At 49.0% G+C, this 19347-nt stretch overlaps 7 protein-coding genes across 7 annotated transcripts; 1 reads left to right on the top strand and 6 right to left on the bottom strand.

The window, feature by feature from the left end:
• Positions 1-344: 344 nt before the first annotated feature.
• Positions 345-1240, bottom strand: BDV38DRAFT_279496 (uncharacterized protein; the record flags this gene model as incomplete). Its single annotated transcript, XM_032059034.1, has 4 exons — positions 345-632; positions 745-885; positions 955-1126; positions 1191-1240. 4 exons carry the CDS (start codon positions 1238-1240, stop codon positions 345-347), a joined length of 651 nt encoding a protein of 216 aa, XP_031917106.1.
• A 345-nt stretch (positions 1241-1585) lies between these two features.
• BDV38DRAFT_268755 (uncharacterized protein) lies at positions 1586-2417 on the bottom strand (the record flags this gene model as incomplete). The annotated part of the gene is made up of 2 exons (XM_032056834.1): positions 1586-2308; positions 2367-2417. 2 exons carry the CDS (start codon positions 2415-2417, stop codon positions 1586-1588), a joined length of 774 nt encoding a protein of 257 aa, XP_031917105.1.
• Positions 2418-4329: 1912 nt separating this feature from the next.
• BDV38DRAFT_219285 (putative MFS transporter) lies at positions 4330-6568 on the top strand. Its single transcript, XM_032052772.1, has 9 exons — positions 4330-4638; positions 4706-4913; positions 4969-4985; positions 5035-5137; positions 5186-5646; positions 5703-5789; positions 5837-5890; positions 5950-6279; positions 6333-6568. The coding sequence occupies exons 1-9, from the start codon at positions 4445-4447 to the stop codon at positions 6514-6516; spliced, it is 1638 nt and encodes a 545-aa protein (XP_031917104.1). The 5' UTR covers positions 4330-4444; the 3' UTR covers positions 6517-6568.
• On the bottom strand, positions 6295-8021 carry BDV38DRAFT_219270 (glycoside hydrolase family 43 protein). Its single transcript, XM_032052771.1, has one exon. The coding sequence runs from the start codon at positions 7622-7624 to the stop codon at positions 6620-6622; it is 1005 nt and encodes a 334-aa protein (XP_031917103.1). The 5' UTR covers positions 7625-8021; the 3' UTR covers positions 6295-6619.
• A 1-nt stretch (position 8022) lies between these two features.
• On the bottom strand, positions 8023-8371 carry BDV38DRAFT_219269 (uncharacterized protein). The gene has a single exon (XM_032052770.1). The coding sequence runs from the start codon at positions 8281-8283 to the stop codon at positions 8071-8073; it is 213 nt and encodes a 70-aa protein (XP_031917102.1). The 5' UTR covers positions 8284-8371; the 3' UTR covers positions 8023-8070.
• Positions 8372-8459: 88 nt separating this feature from the next.
• BDV38DRAFT_279492 (uncharacterized protein) lies at positions 8460-9020 on the bottom strand (the record flags this gene model as incomplete). Its single annotated transcript, XM_032059033.1, has 1 exon — positions 8460-9020. One exon carries the CDS (start codon positions 9018-9020, stop codon positions 8460-8462), a length of 561 nt encoding a protein of 186 aa, XP_031917101.1.
• A 504-nt stretch (positions 9021-9524) lies between these two features.
• On the bottom strand, positions 9525-18990 carry BDV38DRAFT_279491 (ATP-dependent RNA helicase BRR2; the record flags this gene model as incomplete). Its single annotated transcript, XM_032059032.1, has 2 exons — positions 9525-11649; positions 12362-18990. 2 exons carry the CDS (start codon positions 18988-18990, stop codon positions 9525-9527), a joined length of 8754 nt encoding a protein of 2917 aa, XP_031917100.1.
• Between the last annotated feature and the right edge of the window lie 357 nt (positions 18991-19347).

Below are 19347 nucleotides of genomic sequence, written 5' to 3'. Positions count from 1 at the left end.
ATATTTGTAAATGAGCTAGCTATATGTAATTGGGTCTGTATAAAGGCCGGCCGTTAAAAACAACTGGACAAATGCTATACTTAGCTACTGGGTGCTGTTCTGCTAAAGTATTGCCATGCTGTTGAAGTAATGGATCAATAAGATGCCACACGAAAAGATCTAAGCGTTCTATAATAACTAGTATCACTTAGCAGCAGAACGCATACCTTCAGAAGAATGATGTCTTGGGTTCCACTGAAGACGTTATCCCATAGCTAAACTACATGATACTGAAAGAGCAGTAAATCTGTACAGAGCGACCTTTACACTGTTCACTATATATCCACGGTCCTCACTACATTGAATCAGAACTTGTTAGCCCAACCCCAGAACAATTGCATCTTTCCACTGCCGGCACCCGGAACATCCAATATACGATCAGCCAGCACGAATCGCGCATCCCCGCAACCAGCTTGGTCAAATAAGCCGACAATCTGTTCCTGAGTAAAAATATCATGAGAGATGGTAAATGCAGCAGGGTGTTCGGGATTCACTGCGTCTGGCGAAGCATGCTGGTTCACGGCCGACGAGTCGCGTGTAGCCCAGTCAATGATGAGGAAAACGCCACCGGGACGTAGTCTCGATGCTAAGCGCTACGTAGCTAGTTGTATATCTTCAACATGATGCAGGGCTATGCAGGTGGCAACCAGATCAAAGCCGTTCGGCTCCTCATCGTCAAGGGTTGGATTGATTGGTTGGTTGAACTGTCGGGGCTAGAAGGTTAACTTGGACGGCAATCATGCGATGTTCGGGGAGTCCTAGACTTGCAGCAGTAGCACGGTATTTATCTAACCTTCCGTCTGAGACATCAATACCGATGCACTTGGAAAATAGGTGGTGAAGGGACTATAATTGCAGCGAACTCATCAGTACAGGTCTTAGCAGTGGGGTTAATGGGCACTGTCTAGAACATACCATATAGACTATCTTGTTATCACATGCGCAGTCCATTAGTTTTGTACGTCTCTTGGAGTCGTTCGAGGGAAGTTGAACCCCGGTCCAGTCCAAGTTGCTGACGAGAAAGTCGGATATCTGCTTCTGCAAGTTGTGCACCCAGTTGTCTTTGAAGATAATTTTGGCTGCGCCACTGTTTGAGGTTAATATATTGATCTACTGCACCTTTCTTGGATACTTTTCCGTGATTGACTTACTTCCAGTACGCCTGGTTCTTGTCTACCAGGCTGGTGTTGTTCACAGCCATATCGGCGGTTCTGGTATAGAAGCGAAGGATGAAGGAAAATGATATGGTAAGAAATAAAACTATACAGTGTTGTCGAGTCATCATGACTATGCTATAAATCGGTTATCGCCTCTTTATATATGCTGGCGATTGAAAGCCAAGAAAAAGCCATAAGCTTATCGAACAGAATTTCGATTGGTTAGGGCAACGGAACGATACACAGCGGGCCGATCCAGCGGGACACCGTTAGTTCCTGACTGAAGTATATAGTAATTGTACAAGAGCTCCACATGGTCGCTTGCATTATCACAAAGCCAAGATATCAATATTTCATAGTGGAAATTCACCGCTCAGACCATACGTCCCTCAACTATCTTTTTCAAGATTAAGCAAGTCAAAGCGATGCAACCAAGCTACCAGAACCTCCTTGAGACCTTGTCGGAGAAGCTCGTCACCGAACAGATACTCTTCAAATCGATTGTGATTCCACGAGAATGTCCTCTGCTCACTGTAAACCAACGATGCATTCCCGCTCCTGATCATATATTTAGTCTCCTCCCAATCCCTCAAATACGGAAGAACAGGTCCCCACAACAAAGTCTGCGCCATGACACCCGGAAGCAGATCCTTAAATTGCTGATGGACACGAATACGAGCCCATTTCTCACCGACCGTGTTGGTTTCCCGAACATCGAAACGTCGCCTGACGTCTGCACAGAGAGTCTGCTCCACCATCTGGCGGACGGTACGCTTAAGGTACGATATCTGCTGCTCAGCGAAGTGATACACCTCATCCAAGGGAAAGCTATCTCGATCTCGACTAATGTGTTGGATGATAGTATTTTGCATATGCTCGATTTCCTGTTTCATTTTCTCGAGTCGGTAGTTCGTCCACTCGGTATACAGTTGGGGGAGATCGCAATATGGTCGCACATTTGAGATATAGCTATCGTCGTAGAGACCAGGTATGGCTGCGCGGTATGAAGTTATGGTTGTGATCCGCTCTGTTGCTCCGAAGGCTCGAGCGGCTAGGTGTTCGACTTGGCCTCCTTGAAGCATCACGCAGTGTCCCAGGGAAGGTCCCTCGACCTATATGGAGAATTATTAGTCATGGGATTATTGACACAATAGGTTGGTGACCATGTACCTTTGCTGCACTGCCGTCACCTTTCCTAATATAGGTTTCTCCCCCGGTCATGGGCGCAGTATCGCTGAGCATTAGGACCGCTACGTATGGGTAAGAGTCATAGCTTTTTTTTTTGTCAGCACGTACTACAATGCTAAGAAATGAATCGGGGTGAAACAGGAAGAAAGAAAGAAAGAAGGCATTGCGATAGACAGAGACAAACGAAAGAGAACCTACTGCCAAGGTATGACCGCACTCTCCCTAAGTGGATCATAGCCATCCTGTTCATCCATGCAGACACAGTTTGCTCTCGGTTCCACCTCAAGCTCGCTCAATAGATCATCCACCGTACACCCAGCAGTTTGAATATTTGTATGGCCAATTTCTGTTGGCATGATTATAGTCAGTGGCACGCCAGCAACTTCAGATACAATTCTCATTGTCTCCGGATGCGTCCAGAGGTCAGAGACGAATTTAGAATGTTTGGCCAGATTGCGAAGGATACATGTTCCAGCGCCGTATGACTTTGCACAGCTTCTTAAAATATGAGGCCTCATCAACGATCGTCGATAGGCACGCACTCCGCTCTCGGAGAGAAAAGGGAACGGAACACTTCCTGCTATGGGGGTTGATGTGTTCGAGCTTTTCAACCCGAGATCTTTCAGGGTGAGCAGGGAAGCAGGAGGGGTATAATTAAGGTGAACCTAAAAGCTATCTTTTTAGAATAGAGAGTAGAATGGCAACAGTCCCACAAGAAAGGACGTACTTTGGGGTCAAAGACATCCTCAACCTCATTATGCAAGAGTTGTCTTTGTGTTTGTTCTTGAGCAGATGTCATGATGCTCAATTTCTTAGATTAGGTGGGTATCTATTACAAGTTGTGGGGTATAGCCTCGTGCCAAACAGGACAGAGCGTGAGAGCTATATACGGGCCAGAACCTTGATAGCGGGGGGGGGGTTTCGAACATGACATGAATACTGTGCACAGGACTTTCACCCCTAGTCAGGAAAAAATTTCCATCTGCTTTTGAAGCATGAATGATCTATCATTATTCTTCTGGAGTTACACTAGGAAAAGTGTGAATATTATCAGCTGAGGCAGTGCTTTCTCCCGAGTAGAATAGAACGCAAAGAGAACAGGGAGAGGGAAGAAAAAACAAGAAAAGGTATCATCTCGGATATAGCGTAAAGAATTATTCATTCTAGAGATTCTTGGTCAGTCTTAGAGATTGGTGAGGTCGTGATCTTTGGTGCACACTCAGCAAAAGGTCTGGCCTGGGTCTAAGGGTGAGTGAAGATAGGAACCTATCATAGTGCCATACAACAGGGGATAAGTGAAGTGATAAGGAACGAGTGGGTTTATCTCGGTAGGACTCGGCAAGATAGCTTTTAGAGCCAAGATAACAAAGAATGAGACGTTATTAGTTTATAAGTTAGGGTGGTGGAGTGGCAGGTGATCGAGTAAACCTTGATAGCAGCCGTCATGGACGTTAATTCGCTACCGTCACCGCGATACAGTGATTGGTTTCTCTAAGCGTCATCCCCGGAAAGAATTCCGTTGACACTTTCCACCCACAGACATCACTTACATCACTTCCCCCCCATATCGAAAGCCCCGTTTTCCTAGTCAAACCCTCCCAGATACGAGTCATTTGTGGTACGTCCCCTCTTCTCCGCATTAGATTCATCAGGATCACGAACGCGTTGTTATCAATTTATCTTCACTTAGCGCCGACTGAGTTGAAGATTGGGGTCTGGAATAGTCGAATGGATCCCGCCTTGCTTATGCAGAAAGTGGTGCAAATGCTTAACCCCTCTCGAGATCGCCGGATAATTCGGTTAACCGGAGAATATCTTCGGTTTCCATGAAATTGATAGGTCGAAGCGCGGATCGAAGCGCGGATCGAAGCGACGTCTCTGGTTCCGCTACAAGGGATGCGTTGTGAAGCCTGCCATTTATTACCTTCTGGACACCGCTCTTCTACAGGGTTGGCCCCTTACTGGAGCATTGGGGTAATGTATCTGTCTATATTCGATTAGATCTACATTTTCATTTCATCTTTTAAAACACAAGGGATATCACACAGTGCCATCGCAGCATGACGCCAGGTGTGGACAGGAATGCCATCCCGGGCACATTTACCCTGGTGGATTTGGAGCATACGTTGGCTACACGACATCTGAACGGGGGAAATAGTGACATTATTCTTGTTCCCCAGCCTTCAGATGACCCTGATGACCCACTGAACTGGTCTTCACGACGGAAATTGCTGTCAACCACCTGTGTCAGTTTGTAAGTCTTCACAGCACGTGGTGATAACGCATGTTAGGCACGAGCTAATTGCTTTTTGGATTTAAAGGTACACCTTGTTCGCAGGTATTGCATGCTCGGTTGTCTACTCTGTACTGGTTCCACTCTCCGAGGAGACAGGAGTCTCTGTTGGTACTTTAAATGAAGGAACGGGATATATGTTCCTGCTCGCAGGATGGGGCTTACTGTTCTGGCAACCGTTTGCATTGCAGTATGGCAAGCGACTTACATACATAGTCTCATTGATCGGAATGATGGTAAGTCTCGACGACGGATAGATGAAGCCAACTTCTAACATGGGTATACGGTTAGGGCACGCTAATATGGGGGTATGTACAGCTCTAACTCCAACTTGATCAATCGATGCTGACAAGCCAGTCCTTATATAACAAATAATGGTCAATGGATCGCTCGTAGTATCGTGACCGGCTTTTTCTTGGCACCAATCGAGGCCCTTCCAGAAATAACAGTTACGGATGTGGTGCGTATCCTAATGAGACCTCGTCACAAACCTATCTGACGGCACCAGTACTTCACGCACGAACGCGGAACATATATGGGTCTGTATGCCTTCTTCCTGGCCGGCAGTAACTATTTTGCTCCGGTTATATGTGGCTTCATCGCCGAGTACCAAGGCTGGCAATGGGTGTTTTATTACCCTGCCATTTTCTGTGCCGTCACCGCTGCGTTCCTTTTCTTCTGCATGGAGGAGACAAATTATACGCGTGAAAGTGTTGAACATATCACTCCTACGAACCCAGCTGATCCAGCTAGTTCAACATTGGAGAAAGGGGGGCAAGAGAAGGCTGACCCTGTTGACACTCCTCGACATACAGACACAGAGGCCGGTGAGGTACATAATGTATACAGCAAGAAAACGTACATCCAGAAGCTGTCACTTCTGGGACCGCGTCAGCCAAAGAACCATATGCTTAGACGGCTCTGGCATGCTTTATATTACTTGAGCTGGCCCGTTGTTTTTTACGCAGGGTAAGTTTAGAACTCTCAGTACCATCGGAAACTTAGAAAAGTAACTTGCGGAACAGTTTCTCATATGGCTCATACTTGATCTTTTTTAATGTGTTAAATGCAACTGCATCAATTATTCTTGGATCTGCTCCATACAACTTCAGGTATTTAGCCCTTGACAGCTATTTGAACACGTTTCTTACTGAAAAAGCACCGCAATTGTCGGCCTTTCCTACATTGCATGTTGTCTCGGCGTGGGTCTTGGGTAAGTCTCCCCCACCTTCAAAGTCAACACCCACGGATACAATGCTAACTGATATATAGCGCTATCTTCACCGGCAGATTCAGCGACTGGCTAACTATCCGACTTGCTCGACGGAACAACGGAATCATGGAAGCCGAACACCGTCTCTGGCCGTTCCTTGTCTGTCTCGTCATCCTTCCGGGCTCACTGATACTCTGGGGTGTGGGTGCAGCGCATCAGGTTCACTGGTTTGGGCTCCTAGTAGCGATGTGCCTTCTTGCGATGGCGAATACATGTGGCGTGACCCTGAGTGTAAACTACCTCGTCGACAGCTACCGGGAGCTAAGCGGCGACGCGATGACAAGTATCATCTTAGTTCGCAACACAATGTCCTTCGCTATCGGCTACGGGTATGTCATCCGTTCTCTATCCAAAAGTAGCGGTACATGCTAACGAGATGCAGCATCACCCCCTGGATCAATAACTTGGGATATCAAAACTGCTTCATCTCCGCCGCATTCATCGGCATGGCCTGCGCATCCGTCTTCCTTGTCATGATCAAATATGGCAAGACACTACGCATACGCAGTCGCGAGAAGTACTGGAACCTTGTCGTCGAGAACCGAGAAAAGGGAATGGCGCATTAGACCTACACTACGCAATAGTTCATACACGAAACCTACATTCGTCCCAACTAAAGAACCAAGACTCAATACAAGTACAATTGACTCACAAAATCTTCTCATTCATTCAGTCCACTAAATAGATATCTCCCTTATTATCATACGCAATCTCCCGAACCTTCACACTCCTCAAATGACTCACGCCCTTGGAAAGTTCACAATCGTGATAAAAGATCCACCAGCGCCCCCCGAACTCCACAATCGAATGGTGCGTCGTCCATCCCAATACAGGCTCCAATATGCGACCCCTGTATCTAAACGGACCGAACGGACTTTCCCCAGTCGCATACGCAATATAATGCGTATCCCCAGTCGAATAACTAAAATAATACGTCCCGTTATACTTATGCATCCAAGAGGCCTCGAAAAAGCGACGCTCGTGATCATCAGCCTTAATAGGACCGCCCCCATCCTGGTCCAAAATAACCAGCTCCTGCACAGGGGTCGCAAACTCCAACATATCATCCGTCAACTGCGCAACACGCGGATGGAGAGCAATCTCATTTTCACCAGACGGTTCCTGAGGCCCCGTCTTCGAAGCATCAAACACCCATTCCCCCACAGCATCCGCACCAGCACCCTTCGACCAACACTGTAACTGCCCACCCCAAATGCCCCCAAAATAAAGATACGCCTTGCCATCATCATCCACAAACGACGCAGGATCAATACTATAGCTCCCCGCGATGAAACTCTTCTGGGCCGTGAACGGACCCTCCGGTTTGTCGGCCACAGCTACCCCGATCCGGAATATACCTTCGTGATCCCGGGCGGGGAGATAGAGATAGTATTTACCATCTTTGGTTGCTGCATCAGGTGCCCAGAGCTGCTTGCTTGCCCAGGGGACGTCGGAGAGAGTCAGGACGACGCCATGGTCTGTTACGGGACCGGAGATGGAGTCCATGGAGAAGACGTGGTAGTCTACCATATCGTATTGGTCGCCATTATCGTTAAATTGGATGTCTGTTTCACGGTCGTGGGAGGGATAGATGTACACTTTGTTGTTGAAGACGTGAGCAGAGGGGTCGGCGGTGTACATGTGGGTTATCAGAGGGGGGTTGGAGTTAGACATTTTGAGTGATTGTAATTGTTAGTTGCGACTTTTGGTCGTTCTTTTTTATTTTATTTTGCGTGGTTGTTGGGGTTGGAGATATGAAGCTGTATTTATCTATCTAATGGTAAATCGTCTACTTTAGCCGGACAGCCTAAAACCTGGATACCAAGAGCTTCCCCCGCAAGTTTACCCCGCGGATAAATGATTTCCATCAGTTATCGTTAGGGCTACGTTAAGCCGTGTCGGGAAACTTGGCTGATTTTAGTAGTTTTCGTGTGTACCTGGCGGGTGAGCTAGAATGCCCATGGTATGAAATATGCATCGTGGTTAAATGCGATGGTACTCAACGAAGTGATCTCAAGACCAAAACAATTCTTGACGAGAATTAATAAGCACTGGACATTTGGAGTTAGTTAACAATGATATTACGTGATAGTATCTGGTGCGATAAATCGATTGTGCTGTTAGCTACATCTATTTATTCTATCGAGAAGGGTGACTAATATGCTCGTAAGAAGCGTAACATATTGAGAAGGACAGCCCAAAGTGCAACCGTAAGAAAAGCATAAGAGACCATTGAAATAAGACACGAACGGGTGTGACTGAGCAAGGCAATCCAGGACCCTCAATTTGAGACTTGAGATAGGCATTTCCGCCCATAGCACAAGCCATGTCATTCGACGGCGACAGATCGCGGGGAAAAAAAAAGGAGCAGTCCAGGTACAACCCCCTGGGGTTTTAGATGACTAGGCTTGTTTAAGTCTATATATGACGAAAATGAAGCCCTTGTGTGCTATAACTTCGGAGGTGGTGAATATGGAACGAACGAGACTTTACAGGGAGCGACTCACTGTCAGGACTTTGAAAAGCCTCCCATGGTTGAATCGATTAGTGAGGACATCCCACTTTCATTCCACTCCTGGTTCATCAGCTCCAGCAGCTCTGTCTCAGTGCCTTGTTCCATTCCCCAGGAGTATGATTCCTCTTCTTCGGCGGGGGTCTCACAACGCTGGAGCCCGATGAATCGACCGAACCGCCGCCGCTTAGTCTCCACGTCCACATCCTTTTCGTTTTCTGTACCAACCCAGGGTGGAATGACCACGGGATAGTAGGAGGTCGCCGGAGCTGGTGGCCACACTTGATGATAATGGATGGCAAGATCGTCTAGTTGTCGAGAAGTCAGGAGATGGTAGGCAAGGAGAGTGACCGGGAATTCTGGGTGTGCGAGGGCGGTAGTGCTGGATACCAGAGGATAGAGGGGAGTTCGTAACCGGGCAAGAGTTGGGAAAAAGCATGGGTGGTGTTGTCTGGGTTTCTCATCGGCCGTCGGTCCTGCGACTGCTGAGCGTGTGGCGGGACGTGACAAGCATATCACTCGGCGTTCTGGAGTAACGGAATTGGGAGAATCGGCCATGGTGGGAGACAGAGAAGAAGCTCTGGCCTCCAGCATACTGACGAGGCTCCCAAACACTAGGGCCAGTTATACAGTCGTGTTACAGATCAGTGACCTCCAGAAAACACTTAGTCTTCTTACTTAGAGACGCGTGTCAGAAAAGTGTAAGCCAACGTAGACTGATCAGTGTATAGCGGTTGGCTCCCTATATATTGTGCGACAGTCTCAGCAGAGGCTCACGGAGAAAGAGCTCTTTGTCCCGCACGGGCTCAATGATGGCTTCTATCGGACCATTATTACAGAGCCTTTGTCCTGGGTTGAACGGGTTTCACTGTAAGCGGAGAAGTTTAGTCCAACGCAGTTATGTCCTTTGTTCATGGAAAAGGTGTTAACGGGGGTGATAAATAGTGGCGTCAATTGCGATCAAAAAGGTGCATTGAACTATATAGATCATTATGTATCCCGTCCTTGACTTTGAAAGAGTCACCCGGCAGCACAAAGCTCCGAGTGGAAATAATTAATTCATTATAAAGACATATTAGCCACGCCATTTTCTAAATCTGGCCGGCTTTCCGACGGCAACCCAACATACTTGTTGATGAAGTTAAAGATAGTACGGTGCCACATGAGAGAATTCTCTGGATTCAGTACCCAATGGTTCTCATCAGGGAACGTTAGAAATTGACTGTCCACGCCCCTCATTTGCAAGACGTTGAAGGCTCCAAGTCCTTCGGCAATCGTCAGACGATAATCCAGTTCGTTATGGATGACCAAGTGGGGAGTTTGCCAGTTCCCTGTGAATCGAGATGGGTCCCACTTGTCCCAGTTCTCTGGAACTTTCCAGTAGGGGCCCTGAAGGTCTCGAACAGGGAAGTAGAGCTCCTCGGTGCTCAACAGGGAGCGCATACTGAAGATACCATCATGGGTCACAAGAGCCTTGAAGCGGCGACCAAGCTCATGGCCCTGGATCCAGTTTACCATATACCCACCGAACGATGCCCCCAGCGCCACAGCTCGAGTTGTGTCGACATAGTCCAGATTCTTCTCAATATAGTCGAATCCCTTTTCGAGATCAATGTACGGAAGTCCTCCCCAGGAACCACGGATGGCATCTGTAAATGCCTGTCCGTAGCCGGTACTGCCCGTGGGGTTGGGAGTGATGACCACGTATCCTTGCTCAGCAAAAACAGCGGGATTCCAGCGTGTGCTCCACTGATCATTCCATGCACCTTGCGGACCTCCATGAATCAAGTATGCGAGGGGATATTTGTTACCAGGCTTGAAATCGGATGGCTTTACGACCCAGGCATGAACGGGGTGGTCTTCGGCTCCCCTGAACCATATTTCATCGACCTGTGCTGGAGACAGTCCAAAGGCAGCACCACCACGAGAAAGTGAAGATATGACTTTGGGACTCTCAGGAGACTGTGGATCGATTATTGTCCACCGGCTGTTTTCTACCAGGCTGTTGCTTGCCACAAGCAATTTGGATGAATTGGCTGAAGCAGGAAACACATCACTCACATAGCCCGAATGTGTCAGCTTCTTCAACGCAGAGGGGCGAGATTGACGGAAGTTAGCGAGAGGAAGCTGGTATAAGACTCCACGACCGTTTTCCTCGACTTGGACAAAAAGGGACTGGTCGTCGTTTGCGAATGTCACGGCCGATGGACTTAGATGCCACAACCCTTTTCCATCCGGGGACGCGAAAGCCTCTATCATTTCTCCACTCCAGGGGTTCGGCACATAAAGTATTCTGTTCTTGTCAGACTCGTAACCATCTTCCCTCATCGCAAGGAGAGCAATGGAGCTGCCATCCGACGAGAGAACGGGGGAAGACATGGCTCCCTCAAGACCCTTGACTGCATATATCTTTTGAGATTCCATTGCCGTCACACTAGTCCAAGAAAACATCGGACAATAATAACACGAGCAGGAGGTGTGCGTGGCAGGGTTCTCATTAGGGTCCTTAGCTACGAAGACAATTGCGGAGGGGCTGATGTCAAAATCTCCAGAGCCCCCAAAAGGTGGGATTGGTGATTCAACGCCGGTTAACCCGCAAACTGAGATCAGGTTTGTTAGACCTGAGGTCGAGTACTTTCCTGCATGTCTGGTGGCAGGAGTCAACGGGGCTTGTTGTAATAGGCCGTACCAGATGGAATTCGTTTGGGGCTCGATGTACGAATCCCAATGCCTGACATATAATGAGGAGTACAGTCTCCCAGTCGTGTGAGGCTTTTTGGCATCGTGAGGGTTGTAAAGGGACCCATCCGGATTCGCCTTGCCAGTTACAGCGAAACCTATCTTTCCCGACTCAATGACGGTGACCTTGAGGTTCGCCACTGGCCCAGGGACTGTTCCAGCAGTGTAGGTCTTGCCTGCCTCGCGAGCATGCCCAATTATGAAGCTTGTATTGCCGTTCGCCTTTGTTTTGAGCCATATCAAACGGTCATCGTTCCCCAGCCACTGCGGAGAGCTCGCACTTGGATCATTTGTGATTAGAGAAGATCGGCCTGTGGTGATATCTATCACTCGTATTTCGCTGGTCTTCGCATGTGACTCGAAGGAGTAGGAGGTTTGGGTATACACAGCCAAAGTGCCAGATGTATTGGGCACGGCTGCGGACCGCCGAGGAGCTCCTAGTAGGACCCTAGGAGAGTCACCGAGTCAACAATCTGCTGAGCCAATGGGCATCTAGACGACAATTGAAATAGGTGGCTTGGTTTTGCTGTGCTCCTTCCAAGCACAGTGAACTTACTCCGGTGTGAACTTCATTGGACGAATGGTCATGACAGGTCTCCAATGAACTAACTATAGGACAGTAGTTACCCGCAGGGCCGAAGGGAACTAGGTTTATAGCAAAGGAGCGATATATGTGGTAGAAGAGATGGTAGCAAGGGTCGAGGGGTGTGATAAGAGATGATTGCCGGGAGATTTGAGAAAGGGAGAAGCTAAGAAGACCAGGTGGCGTGAGACGGAGAAGAGAGGCGGGCGGACCTTGTTGGAGAAGCAAGCAGAGCATTAAAGTGCGGAGATCATGGGATGATGGGTCACGCTGCGCTATCCCCACTGGGGCCCCATCAACGCTAACCTTGAAAATCATCCATGTCCACCGCAACCCGAATTGGGTAATGAGCTACCGATAAGATATGTCCACATGACTCAATCCTAATACTGGTAAATACTCCGTATGTACTCTGTACTTCGGCCTCTGTACGTAGCAAAATCCCGAACCTCTAGGTTTTTCTTTCCACATTACAGCTTATAATTACACAAACATGGACCAAGGTAAAATCATCATACAAAGGTCACCCTAGAGTAACAAATAAATCAAAATATCTCTCATGCACTTTCTCCCTTACTCCTCCTCTTCTTCCTCGCTCTCATCCTCTTCCATTCCCTCAGCGGCGGTGACATTGAAAGTTGGCGCTTGGTCAACTCCCACATAGCTGTCGCTCATCAGGTACAATGTCAATTCATGCTCGCCAGGAGTCGGAACGATGTATTCGAGACGCAACTCCAACTTCCGCCCAACGGTAACTCGCTTAATCGCAAGCAAGCTCTTGGTCTTCTCATCTCCCACAACCAACCACCAGTTCTCCATCTTCTTGTTGGTGTAGAAGGGCGCGTGAACTGTCATGTCGGGCTCCTCGTCTTCTTCAACTTCCCGTTCGATCTTGACCTTGAGGTACGCAGGCTCGCCAGCAGTGATATCGTCCGGATCTTCGACCTGGAAGTCGACATCGATATTGGGATATTTGTCGTTGGTGAAGGCTGCTGCCTGTGCCAATTGCTTGTTGTCAAGACCAAGACGTTTGACCAGTGTAGCATACTCCTTGTTCTCCGAGGGGTCCATGGCTTCCATGAACTCGAAGATGTCGTTGATGCCGAACTCATTAGCCACCTTAATCACCTCAGGGCTGAAGTGAGGAATCTGCTTGAGAGGGCTATCCCGATCCCACATGGCCTGAACAACCATCTGGGACATTTCCATAGCGTTCATAGCATTCAGATGGCCTTCGGAGGAGAGAACGTCCACACATGCGCTGAGCAAGTTGAGAACCTTGCTAACAATGACTTCTTGATCCTTCGCCAGGTCAATGGTAAGTTGCATGCGCGAGAAGTGAGCTTGGAGCAGAACGAAAGCCTTGAAGTGCGGCGAGTCATATGCAGCCTGGGACATCTTGACAGGCACCCGGTCGTACACACGGCGCAAAATGTGGTCTTCGTGGCGACGCATCTGGATCGACTCAAACTCCGTAGCCGATGTGACAATCTCGAGAATACCCTTGAGTTTGGTACGAGACGACAAAGAAAGGAGGAAGGTCTGCATGGTGATAAAAGAGATATTGTAGTAGGCTGCGATCATAGCGGCATTGAGAGGTGAAACACTATCGTCTTCTTCATCCAAATCAATGATCTTGGCTTCCGAGAGTTCCTTCAATGTGTTCTCTACAAGCTCCGACAAAAAGGTGCTGAGGCCCTCGTAGCTAACATCAGTGAGACCGTAGAAGCTGGGGTTAGCCAGGAGGCGACGGTAGAAGTACGTGTGCGTCATCCAGTCGACGGCATCCTGGGTAGAGCCAACAACTTTAGTGCTGATTTCAGTCACAAAGGCATCATGCAAGTAAGCCTGCAAATGGCTCTCCACAGGAAGCGCCTCGTTAAGGAACTTCTTGTAGTATTCGCGTTTGACGGACGGAACCATGAGCACGCCTCGGCCAATCTTATCTTCGCCAGGACGAGAGGCTTTACCGAACATTTGCAGAACTTCGCTGATAGGATAGTCGATATACCGATGTTCGCGGCCTTCAAAGAATTGCGTCCCCATAACGATTACCAAGTGTGCCGTGAGATTGAGCTCCCAGCACACATCCCGAGAAGCAAGGAGCACCTGAATAGCACCAATCGAAAAAAGGTGGGAAACAATTCGCTTGTCCGTAGCACTCAATGCCTCGTGATAGTATCCGATACCGTGAGACAGTGACTCAGCCAAGGTCTGCTCCTGAACCCGATTAAGTAGCGGAGCCAATTCGTTGACATCGGCATTCAAGAACCGGTCTTCATCATCATCGGTAGCACAAGCGGCCAGCAGATCCATGGCGGTGGAGCGAGTTTGCTTGCGGTTTGGCACGAAAATGATTGCAGGCTTGTCTGGTGAGAGCTGCAGGATCGAAGAATATGCTGGTCTGGCCATCGCCAACATAAGGGAGGGGAAATGAGGGATGCTAAAGGACTGAATGTGGAGTTCCAGAGGAACTGGACGGGCATGGGGACTGAAGTTGTAGATGGTATGTTTGTTGGCACCAATCCATTCGCCAATGTCGCGAGCGTTGGCAAGCGACACGCTTAGACCAATGATCCGCATGCCATTCTCGAGCTGGAGAGCGATAGAATGCATGCGCGACACCACGACCTCATAAACATAGCCCCCATAGCCTCCTAGCATGTGGAGCTCATCTGCGATGAAGAGCTGCACAGTCTGTACATTCTTGCGCCTCTGCCATTGCCTAGAAAGGACGTCCCACTGTGTTGGGGTGGCGAGGACAAGGTCTGCCCGCTCCAAGAGCTTCAGGTCAGCCGTAGTCTCTCCAGTAAGCTTCACGATAGTCTTGCCACCGGAGAGCTTGCTCAACCTCTTCTCCCAGTCAGCATGTCGCTGATCAACCAGTTCCTGGAAGGGGGCAATATAGACAGCACGACCGCTATCCTCCTTTGCCCAGTGACGTAGTAACGCAAGTTCTGCACACACGGTCTTTCCGCTCCCAGTAGGGGCACCGACGAAGACATTATCATCTGTATCAAAGAGCGATTTGAAGGTCTGCGTCTGGATCTTATTAAAATACTGCCAATCGGCGTATAAGTTCTGGTACTCGTCACGCTTCAATGCCTTAACTGGGGCGCTTTGCATGGCCAATAGAGGAGTGTGCGGGGGGAATCTTTCTGGAAGGATTAACTTCTGGAAGGAGACAGCGATCTTCGTTTCGGAATGCATCCAGCGGTCGGAGATGAGTGAAATGAAGTAATTGGGGGGCATCGGCTCGGTGATAGGTACGGTGAACTCAACAAGATGCTCATTCATCTCCGACTGCGCATAGTCTTTGCGAAGCATGAACTGATCGTGGAAAAGGATTTCCTCGCCATCACAGTCCTCAACTACAATCCAGAAATCTTGCGCGGTTCCGTGCAACGTCTCGTCCCAAACAAAGTTGGGCGTGATGGTCAACTCAACGCGTAGCATGGACCGTGTCACCGGTTGAACTTGCGCTTGGACTTCCAGACGAGGGAACTTAGACACAAGATCGCAGACAATACGTCCAGCCTTCGGCATACCCAAAAGTTCACCCATACGCGGAGGATCAAGGTCAAGATAGCTTGACCACGGCACGTCGATTCTTTCCGCCTTTTGCATGATGTCCCTGGGGCAGGATGGGAACTGACGAAGAGGTGTCATTGTCGGCCACATGCGTCTTTCAGCCATCTTGCAGAGATCGAGAGCTGTCTTGGCAACAGATGACCAACCCTTCCTGAGCGAAATCTCGAACAGAGCTCGCAGAAGACGACCAGCGGATTGGGTAACATATACCATGTCTGCCATCAAAGCAAGACCATCAAGCTTCAGTCTCGAAATATAAGCCTGTAACAAAACATTAATTTTCGAGTGAGGCTCATCAATACCTTCCTTGACAGGAACCGGCACACGGCCTAGAAGCTTCGCTAGTTCAAGCTTCTCGTCCTGACGCACAGGGATATACTTAAACTCATCGCTAAGAGCGAAAATTCGAAAGAGCTCAATGGTAGTGACGGATGGTTGAAGATGTTGAGAGTACGTTAACATGGAGTTGTGGCCAATGTAGTAATGCGAAGCAACCCGTCCCAGTTCAGTAGACTGAAGACGACCAGTCTTCTTCTCGTATTTCACAAGGCCTGCCCGCTCCAAGACCACTGCCGCAGAGTGGACGAGATCAACACGCTTCTGCTCCAAAGCATCGTCGTTCTCGTAGTCGGCACCAACACTATACAGCCCAGGAGAGCGGAGCATACGGACGAAAAGGTAGGTGTAACCCAACCAGTCGACACCCTCATCGCGCGTCCGGATATTTCCAAGAACGATCTCGGCATTCATATTATCCGCAAGTTTACTCACAAGTTGACTCTCAATAGGGAGTTGTTGATTCATGAGGGAGAGGTAGTACTGAATCTCCGTCTGAGAAGTGATAATGATACCTTCGCCGAAAGTGTCATATTGCGGTCGACCAGCTCTTCCCAACATTTGGAGGACATCTTGAGGGCTCAGTTCAACCCAACTGCCCTTCTCTGGAGAATAAACCTGGGTGCCCTTGATGATGACAGTATGCGCAGGAAGGTTAATACCCCAAGCAAGTGTCGCGGTACAAACTAGAACCTGAATGCTGCCATCCGCGAAGAGTGCCTGGACTGAGTCACGATCGGCCAGACTCAGACCAGCATGATGAATACCAAAACCGTAGGGGAGTAGATCCTTCAGCGATGCATCATCTACGGACTCTGCTTCTTCAGCCAGGATGGCTCGACTAGCAGCATCGCTTCGCAAGATTTGACCAATAGTCTCCATCTCCAAGGCCTTGTCTCGGATATACTTCGCCGTTTTGGCAGTCTCTTTCCGAGAGTGAACGAAGATAAGCATCTGGTTCCTATGCTGCCCGACTTGCTCAATGACCTTATTATAACAGATATCATTCATGGTCTTCAACTGCTTGATGGCCTTCTTGTCTGTAACACCAATGAACTCCTGCTTCAACGGACAAGGCCTATAGGAGCCATCGAAATGGAATAGGCCTTTTACAGGGTCAACTCGCAAGAAGCTTCCCACATCCCGGTAGTTAGGGAGGGTGGCACTCAGACCAACAATTCGGACAGGCTCACCAGTCTGCTCGCCCTTGCGAATAATCCGACTTACGATGCTTTCAATGACAGGGCCACGATCATCGTGAAGAAGATGGATCTCATCAATGATAACAAGCCGCACAAGTTTAATATAGCTTGTCTCTGATGCCTTTCTCGTAACAACATCGAACTTCTCTGGAGTCGTAACAATGACCTGGGTTTCAGCGATTTGTTGCTTTGTAAGCTGGCGATCGCCAGTAAGTTCGGCGACCTTGATGCCATAGGGCTCCAAACGCTTGCCAAGGTTTCCAACTTGCTCCTGAACCAAGGCCTTCAGAGGTGAGATAAAAACGATCTTAAAGTCGTCGAGCATTATTTCGCCAGTTTGAGGGTTACGGTTCTTCCCAATCTCTCGAAGGACGGTGAGCATGGCAACATTGGTCTTTCCGGATCCAGTAGGCGCACAGACAAGCATATTACCATCATCATGGAAGGCCGTAGGGAAACACTTAGTCTGGATACGGTTGAGTTCCTTCGAGCTTCCGAAACCAATTCGCGCCCATTCGGGAAGTTCTGTGGTCGGGATGTTCTTTTCTCCGGGATCTCTCTTCGCTTTGGGAGGGGGCACATGAATCTCTTCGTACCCTTTGAATGTCCGCTTGGTCGAACCCTGGGGTAATTTGACACTGGGGTTTGTCATCAGGTGATTTCCTTGGTGGAAGACGAGGTTTTCCAGATTGATCAGCCGCTTGGGTTGAAGGCCTCGGACCAAGCCGCCATCGGCTGGCTTTTCTTCTGGACCAGGAGCATTTGGTACATCGACGTCCATCAGGTCGAGCTTGATCTTTTTCTCAGGGCGACCAGTGCCGTCATCACGAGCAGTCTTTCCTCTAATTTCATCCAAAATGGCACGATGTCCGGCTTCGACCATTTCGCTCTCAACAAGATTGCGGGCATCCGCATCTTCAGCCACCCTGCGCCATCGAGTGGTCCAAACAATCTTGTCACGGTTCGTAACCAGTTTAGCAACGAGGTCCGGATAGTCATAGTCGAAGAGCTCCATTAGATCGTTTTCCACATCCCGGAGTGGCTTCTCAGCGCCATCCTCGCCTTTACCACCAAGAATCTCCAGTGCCTCCGTAGCCTTCTCTTGTTGGATATGGGCATCTGAGTATGCTTTACCGATCTCACGTTGAAGCCAGTAGGCATCAATTTCACGAGCCGAAACCTTAAGTGCTTTACCCCCTCGATCATCATCACGCTCCATGCCGCCGTCTATTACCATTTCCTCAGTGTCGAGATCATCGGCGTCTACCTTTTCGGCACTTGACTCGTCAGTGCCGGGCGCGTCTTGCTGATCTGCCTCGTCCTCATCTGACAACTCATCGTCGTCTCGCACTTCGTTGACAGTGCCCATCCGCTCGTCATCTTCGTCTTCCTCGTCGAAAACAACGGCAACACCCTGGCGTTCGTCAAGTTCCTCCTCACCTTCACCTTGAAGACCACCATCCATATCTTCATCTTCGTCCTGCGCGTCATAGTCGGTGATCTTCTTGCCCAAATTGACAAGCTCATTGAATTCTTTAGGATTCATCGAACTACCAAGCAAATCATCGATCTCCTTTTTCTTATCGAAATCTTTCATGTCCTCATCCTTCAGGTATTCCAGCACGGCATCGGCGGCACTTCGTACGACTTCGTGAGGAACATCGCCGAGATGGTTTGCGGTCATGGTAAGGATAAGGTCATATGTGGCTCGGGTGGCAGGCGTGCGGGGGCGGTATTTCAACCCTTCGACAACAGCATCGGCAGCCGAAAGGATACCTTGACCTCGTAATTGTGCTGGTTGGCCTCGTTGGCGCTTCTTTTGTTCTCGAGCGAGTACATCCTCGCCCTCTCGAATCGAACCCCGCTCAATATCTGTCAGACCGGCTTTCTTTTTCGTCTTTGGCGCATCATCACGCGCCATCCTGCCGCCCATCTCCCGAATACTAATCCGACCTGCGAGGGATTCTGGGTCTCCTGTGGGTTCATCGTTGATGCGAGAAATGAAACGACGGTCCGCCTGGAGAACCAGGTTGGACATCGCCGAGTACTTATACTGAGAGATATTTTGGTCCGCCATCTTGATGGTATTATAATGCGATTAACTGTGAAACAAAAGAAGGAAAGTAATTGAAATCAAACGCGATCGTGTTACGACTGGAATGAGTCGTCTGGGCTCGGTGGAGCTCACGATCAACCGGCGCGTCGACACTCCTGCGACGAGAAATGAATCCTGCAATTATATGAGATTCCAGAAGGTTTCACAAACCTGGAGCATCCTCCTGCAGCAGACAAGCTTCCTCGTGGGTGCAGGGCCGCAAGCTTGCGTGGGATGTTTCGCGGTGTTGAAGAGTTGTTGCGTTTGAGAGTTCCGCTTCCGAAGTTCTCTTCGAGCAGATTTGAGTGGCGAAGACGGAAGGTTTGGCGATTGTTGCCT

Source organism: Aspergillus pseudotamarii, assembly GCF_009193445.1.
Source record: "Aspergillus pseudotamarii strain CBS 117625 unplaced genomic scaffold BDV38scaffold_9, whole genome shotgun sequence".
Taxonomy (NCBI): Eukaryota; Fungi; Ascomycota; class Eurotiomycetes; order Eurotiales; family Aspergillaceae; genus Aspergillus; species Aspergillus pseudotamarii.
This window is presented reverse-complemented; position numbering and strand designations above follow the sequence as displayed.